The 7,330-nt window shown below is 48.5% G+C and overlaps 2 protein-coding genes across 2 annotated transcripts in view; one reads left to right on the top strand and one right to left on the bottom strand.

The window, feature by feature from the left end:
- The window catches only part of T265_06234 (hypothetical protein), a gene marked incomplete at both ends in the record, with an annotated part of 9,945 nt that extends 9,789 nt beyond the window's left edge, over positions 1-156 (top strand). Inside the window, one exon of the mRNA XM_009171444.1 lies at positions 36-156. Coding sequence (XP_009169708.1) covers positions 36-156 — 121 coding nt within the window. The remainder of the gene's footprint in view (positions 1-35) is intronic.
- T265_13976 (hypothetical protein) overlaps positions 1-7,090 on the bottom strand; it is a gene marked incomplete at both ends in the record, with an annotated part of 53,802 nt that extends 46,712 nt beyond the window's left edge. Inside the window, 6 exon segments of the mRNA XM_009171475.1 lie at positions 3,529-3,732; positions 5,916-6,229; positions 6,267-6,375; positions 6,395-6,657; positions 6,689-6,995; positions 7,031-7,090. Of these exon segments, the coding sequence (XP_009169739.1) occupies positions 3,529-3,732; positions 5,916-6,229; positions 6,267-6,375; positions 6,395-6,657; positions 6,689-6,995; positions 7,031-7,090 (1,257 nt within the window).
- Between the last annotated feature and the right edge of the window lie 240 nt (positions 7,091-7,330).

Genomic DNA, 7,330 nt, shown 5'->3' on the forward strand with positions numbered 1-7,330 from the left:
ACTAATTCAATTCAGCTATAAATCGTGTGCCACAGGCACATTGTTTCCAGCTGCTACAGTTTCGAACACCGCAAAACGGGAAAATGTAATATACAACCAAGCCTTGGAGGCAAAGCCATGTTCAGTTTGTTCGGAAGTCGGGTAGCTACGCATTGAAGGCGATAGCTCTGATGCATGAGCGCCACTGACTGCGCGATTGGGCCATTTCCGCCTATGTCATTAACCACTGGTGATTTGAGTCCCGGGGACCCCACTCACAGAGGCGGCAGTTGCCCACCCGACTAAGTTTACCGGTCAGTGGTTTCGTACTTCATTGCTAGGTCATACACTGTCCACCTCCCGGTCATTCTGCGAGGCAGACGGTCTTCTGATATGTGGAGTACACGTCCCAACCAACGCAACCTGTGAAGCGTGAGTAATTCATCTATCACTTGAGAATTCCTTCTTCCTAAGACCATCTGGCATACCTCAGAATTACTAATCCGATGTTCCCACCAGACCTGACCAACGCTGCGGAGACACCGATGGCCAAACACTGACATCTTTCGTATGTTCTCTGCACATAGGGGCCACACCTCTAATCCATAAAGCAGTATGGATCGCACTACCGCAGTGTAAACTCTGCCTTGACGGACAAGCTCACGTCACGTCGGCCCCATTGGTATCGGAGGTTGGCAAAAGCTCCCTGGCCTTTCCGATTCGACAAACAATCTCATCTCCAATCAGTCTACCGGAACTTAAACAGCTGCCTAGGTAAACAAATTAAGCCACCACGTCGATTGGCTCACCTACAAGCATGATGTGTGGGTTCGATCTCACCCAGTCTCGTCGTAGCACAAGCCAAACCATGCGGGAGAATTAGTTAGGTTATTTAAAATCGTTTGCATTTGGGAAGGATCTGAACCAGTTGAGAGGATAGTCTTGTCTTTCACCACTGGACGCGGTGAACTCAGACGAGAGCTCCTCGTACACTCGTACGCGCCCACCGGAGTTCGCATACAGTGCCCTCATAAGGGAGAGAAATTTGGAAATTCCGTTTTTTTTTTTTGGAGACCCAACATACATCGATAGAGAGGGAAAGTAAAGATGTAGTAGGGGATGATCGTTGCTCAGTTTGACACAGTGCGGACATTGAAGGCTGCAACGTGGATCAGATCTTTTGAGATTAGTAGGTTATTAATTTGGTTTGTTTTTCTGGGAGATGGTTAAGACACGGGGCAGTGGTTAAGGGATTGGCAGATGGGTTGATTGCACTACATGCCGAAAGGGGTTTAGTTGAAGTACCTCACCGTGAGCCTTTGACTCAAAAGTCTGAACCACAAGGCAGTGCGATGATGTAGGGTTTTCTCGATGACCCTGCCCCTGGCCTCTGACTCAAGAGTCTGAACCGTGAGACAGCGGCTGTTAGGGTTTCCTTGGGGGACCCTTCCAGGAGCCAATGACTCAATAGTCTGAACCACTTGGCTGTAGAGGAACAGCCTGGCCAGTGGGCGCAGGAAGCAGACCATTATTGTCCTACTCCTGATGCGGCTGCGCAAGCAGGTTTCTTTAGAGCAGCACCGGACTCTGGTTTTGAAAGTATTTCGACCGTATTGAGTAAAGCACCTGAGGTTACGGTCAACCGCTGGACGATCGGTGTGCGGTTTTTGAAACCGACATTTTCTAACCCGGCCTTTCTCGGAGGAAGGCATCATCGCTGATTCCAAAAATATGGACCTGCTGGTCGCCTGGGGAAAACACCTTAATATGGAGTGCTCCGCAGCATTGTGAACTCGACCCTTGACGGATAAGCTGTCACGCCTAGGCCACAGGTGACGCAGGTTCACTAGAGCTGCTCTGGCCTTCCCAATCCGGATGAAATTATCATCTTTCGCGAGACCACCGGGAATGATACAGCTGTCCAAGTAAACGGATTCGTCTTATTACTAAATCGGTTCATCCGCAAGCATGAGGCCAGGGTTCGAGCCCACCCAGCCTTGCAGTAGCACTTTACACTTTGCAAGTGTGAAGCACATGCCAAACCGTGAGGCAGAATTATATAGATTATTTAATATTGTTTGCATTACGACGGCGTCAGATCCCAGAAGAGCTACGTCGTTTGCGTACTCGATACATGTGAGCGGACGTCCCGGGAGCACTTCGACCCCACAGGCATTAGAGGCTGATAGTGCGTCTTCCAGGATCGTATCAATGACGAATGGTGAAAGAGAAAAGCCTTATCTGATGTGAACTCTGATTTGGTAAACTCAGGCAAGTTTCCCGTAGACCTTCACGCGGCTGCGGGAGTTGGCGTACAGCGCCTTAAGGAGAGTCAAGAATTTACGGGGGACACCTTTGCTCCATAGACACAACCATAGTCCACAGAGTCAAAGGCAGCTCTCAGATCGAGAAAAACAACCGTTGTTGGTTGCTGGAAGCAGTGTCGCTGTTCAAGAATCTGTCGGAGGGTGAAGATATGATCGATGCAACCTCTTGCAGGACAGAACTCAGCTTGGTTTTCACGGATCTGCCTCTCCCTGTGTTCAGTCAACCTTCGAAGGATAAGGCCAGAGAGCACCTTCGATGCCACAGCTAACAGGCTGATGCCACGTTGGTTTTCGCATAGCGTCCGTGTACCCTTTTTGAAGATAGGGATAATTGTCGACATGCCCATTCTGCAGGCACTCGCTCTTCGTCCCACATAGTGTCAATGAACTTTGTCTGGTGGGTCACCAGGGAATTTCCGCCTTCTTTGAAGAAGGCTGGATACAGACCGTCCGGTACTGGTGCCTTTTCACGTTTAAGTACGGCTACTTCATACCTTATTTCTTCTTCCGAAGGGCGATCAAGTTTTACATTCCATTCGCCCGTATGCACTATCTCCACCGGCTGTGTTGCAGGAGGCCAGCTGAACTGCTCTTCAGTCGATCGTATCAGTTGATAAAGGGCACGGCTGTCTCCGGTAGCAAAAGCCTTCTCTATCTCTCAAGCTTTTGCTGTCCACCAGAGCTCTCAGTCTTTCCTTAGCCTCTTCACTATTTGGCGTTTGAGGGATTTGCGTGCGCCATCGAACTCGTTGCTTGCCGGTATGGCTTTCCTGGCATCAATCATGAATAGCGATCTCGATGACATTCAGTGGTCTTGTGGTCGAATTGGAGAAGTCGGACAGACAGAACTGAACGCCGCTAACATAGCTCCTTTCACATTTTCCAACGCTTCAATCTGTGCTTACTGCCACCACACTATTGGTTTCCTGTGAAGAGTTGTTGGGCTAGCTCAGGTCGATACTGTTGAGCTATGTTAGCCCCTCGAATAGGGTGGATTGGCATGCTTCTTGCTGACTTGCGAGGGCCTGAAGAGAAGCGAACTGTTGGGGATGCACGCACCATGGCGTGATCGGAATCAAGTGGTGTGCCACAGAAGGAACGGCACTCTTAAATTGTGGCTCTCCACTGATCGCTGATGGCCACATGGTCCAACTGGGTCCACGACTGATTTGCAGTTGGTGGCCGCCAGGTGAGAACGTTCATGTTGAAAGTTCGGACTTACCAGAAACAGTTCATGATCAGCACACAACTGAAGGAGTCGATTTCGGTTGTCTGTGGGGCGAGCATCGACTTCGAGTCGACCGCTCAAATGTGATTCCAAAGGAAGAAATCTGACTTCCATAGCGCCTAAACTTACGGATGCTAAGGAACAATTGGTCAGCACAGAGGCGTGAACGACATTTAACACTGTCATTACGCGTTGGATCTAAACGAAATCCCCATGGGATGTCGTTCAGTTGTGGCACCCTTCCAGTGCCTAACTGCCATGCCACCCGACGCTTGCAGGAGGGCTGGGATACTGCCAGGTTGCCCAAACTTAGACAGGAGAGGTCGAGAGGCAGAGGTCGGGTTCGAACCATGAACCTTCCGGTCAGTAAGTCCGCATTCCAATCACTGAACTATCTCGCCCCAACACCAAGACTGAGGAGAATTGAGGTAAACAGTCCAAAACCATGGAATGTTGGGAAACAATCTTGTTTCGAACCCCAAACAGGGTTACACGGGGTACGTTGGAATAGTATTCCCTCGAAGAGATCACCCTTTTGTAGTTGATCCTTACGGCACGCTGGTGCATAGCAGTCTCGTGAGATGGAGAACGCAAGAGGGAACATGCGAACTCTTTCTCGGCTGTTACGCATTTGCTGGGTGTTTCCGGCGTGGATCTACAAAACGAATAAAGCCTCACTTCAATATCCTCTGGAATAGTCGGTTGAGCACATTGAAGGCCAGTACAGTCGGCTCCCGTTAATTCAGTGTGCAGAAATAATAATAATCCTTGGGCTGTTGTACCCTTTCGGTGCTTAGGTGCCCTCTCGTCCGAAGGAAACACGAAGAGTGAGATACTGCCAGGTCGACTAAGCCTACACAGGAATCGAGATGCTTGGGGTCAGATTCGAAACATGAATCTTCCGGTCTGTAGGTTGGTACCTTAACCATTGAGCCATCTTGAGCTGTCATTTGGCGGAAGAAACACAAGCACCTAAATGGAACACTGACATAGCAAATCCAACGCATTCCAATACACCAGTTTCTTGTCTAAACGACTCGCATCCGGCACTCTTCAAAGGCACAGGAACCCTCGTGACTAGAGTGGCAACATTACTGAAGGCACAACGAGGTGTTTCGATGGCGATCCCAACGATATAAAAGACAAGGACTGTGTGCAGAAACCACTCCGGCAGCAGCTTAATAGCCACAGCTTCCAAGATGCTCCATGATATTACCCCGCGTAGGCTGATCAACCATCCAGTCAAACACGTAACAATCAGACTGGATATTACATTTTTAATTTGTGTTGAATGTCCGAACTGCACCATCACGACCGATGACCATTAAGGGTCGTTTTGATTAATTCGAAGGGTTTGACCAGTCATCAGAATCTATGACAGTGAGAAGTGTCCGTATAAAATCCTTGGTTCCTACATAGGCTCTGTAAGCTTACTCTCGTGAACGCGTACGAGTCCACGGTACATCACATTAAGTGATATCAGCCAAGAAAGCCCTAAGAATCGAAATGCCTTGAAAACGTTCGCAAATAATGAGTACACCTCGACCTTGGTTGCAATGCAATAAGGCTACCACCATATTTGGTTCTGCTGGTAGACCTACCTTCTCAACACCCCTAGCGTAGCACAGCCCAGTAAGACTCCATTTAGTCTTTGTCATAGGAATAGGATGGACGAACATGATAATTACCAGGTGCAATAATACATCCTACAGTCGACTTGGAAAAGTTCAACGTTCATCATCATCATCATCATCATCAGCGACAGCATGACATCAGTGCTCAACACCAATGCTTCACTGCCGTACAGCCATGACTTATTTGAAAGCCTTATTGTAGAGAAAAGAATAAAGGTGGATGTGGGAGGGACTTAGTGCTAGCTTAACACAATCATTCCGAGGTGCCTACACCTCCAGACATTCACTCAGGCAATCTGGACAGAAACTGACAACAAGAACGCCACTGACATCGGTTCAACGTTGCTGCCCTGCAATCCCCAACGCAAAGTTATGAGCATCGATGGCAAAATGCACGGATCACGTTCCGAGACTGACAGGTTCATGAGAAGTTCACCTAAGGAATATATGGAAAACACACTCGATTAGTTCGGTAATTGTATACCACAGTCTGAAAAGAAAGCAGCGCTCAATGTAAGGCCAGTGATTTTTAGCAGCAGACGGACATCTTCCAGCTCTGAGCCATAAGGCCCACAATGATTGCTCACGGTCCTAAGTAATGTGAACGACTACGTTAGCGCCGATCAGTATGCATAGGACATGGGTGCATGCAAAGTGTGTGTGTAGCAGCAAAGGTCGAAACCTGAATGGGGAGTAGAACCCCATGCAAATAATTAGCCGTGACCGGGAACCAGGAATAATACGTACCGGATGGGAAATGGGAGGGGTCCCTGCAGTTTGGGACGGCACTGGTGAAGCCCTTGATCGTATATGCCGGCGCCGTTGTACAGTGTGCCAGGAGAGGTCGGTTTCGGAAGCTTGAATAGGGTGTAATTGGCTGTTACACTGTGAAGGATCTAGCACATCCGATGTACAATAGTCAGGATAACTGGTAGCTTGGCTTTGCAGAGAGAGGGGCGATGGTTTCGAAACCGCGATGGGTGTATAGGGTCCGTAAGCTCCGAAAGCTGGATGGAGTGACACTCCATTTAAACTCACCGGCGTTGTAACTTCAGGCGCGACTAAAGGAAGGTAAGTTAATGTGACATAGACGCTCACCTGTCGAAAGTAACGGGTCCTGGAATAATACAGGATTACGTCGACGAATGCGACCATTGTTCACATCTAGTTCAACTACAGAGCTTGTGCAGCAGGCCTGCACATGAGCCTTTTCATACTTCACCTACCTGAATGACTAAATCGGGTGTCGCGCCAAGCTGTTTCATTCGAGGGAATTCTAGAATGACATTTAGTGGTACGTATCTGTCCGTCGTTATTTGTTCTTGTAGATAGCGGTCGCGGATAAAGTTCTTGTCCCCGAAATAGTATTCAACCTGATAGCGAATTCGTGAGAGTCTTTCCGCCAAACACGCTCCACAATCCTCTGCACGACAGTCACAGTTTTGAGGCTGTAAGCCATGGTGACGGTAATGCGATAAAACACCAGGGTCTAAGCGTTAGTATACAAACTAGGAACTTACTAAATCCAGGACGGGGCACAACCATAGGCAATTCAAAACCTGCGAATCCCGGTCTCACAAATAAGCAAGCACGTGAGGCAGTATGATAAATGGGTTCATTAGCCAAGGACGACGGAAGATTCGAAGAAGGGGCAAAAGTTTGAATCTCGGAAACGTCGCTTTTAGCACCGTCATCGGATCCATTTTGTACCCCTCGGTGATTACTTGGGGGTGCCTCCCCTGGAGATTCTGACCTCATTGCATCGCGCGGAAAAGTCAACAGAACAGGTAGCTCCTCCCATTTCTTTGCCCTCACTCTAGATACACCCTGATAACCGTTAGGTAAAGTGACAAACGACCCACATTTTTCCGGTACTTTGCGCTCTTTGAGTCTAATTTCTTTAGCTCCGGCCACTCGTCATCCATTTTTCGTAACTAGGAAAAAATGCCGTCATCCACGGGCGTGCGGAGCGAGCACGAGGAAAATTCCGAAAATCCCGCTTCGATGACCTTGAGATGCAGACTATAATATGAAAATTGAGGCTAAATTCTAATCTCTGACATCCCCTTGAGTGTCAGAGACGGGGAACCTACAAACAACCCCATATCAGCAGTCAAAGCCTGGAAGAACACTGTGAAAGCCTGTTATATGTGTTGTGTCAT

This window comes from Opisthorchis viverrini (assembly GCF_000715545.1).
Source record: "Opisthorchis viverrini unplaced genomic scaffold opera_v5_129, whole genome shotgun sequence".
Classification (NCBI taxonomy): Eukaryota; Metazoa; Platyhelminthes; class Trematoda; order Opisthorchiida; family Opisthorchiidae; genus Opisthorchis; species Opisthorchis viverrini.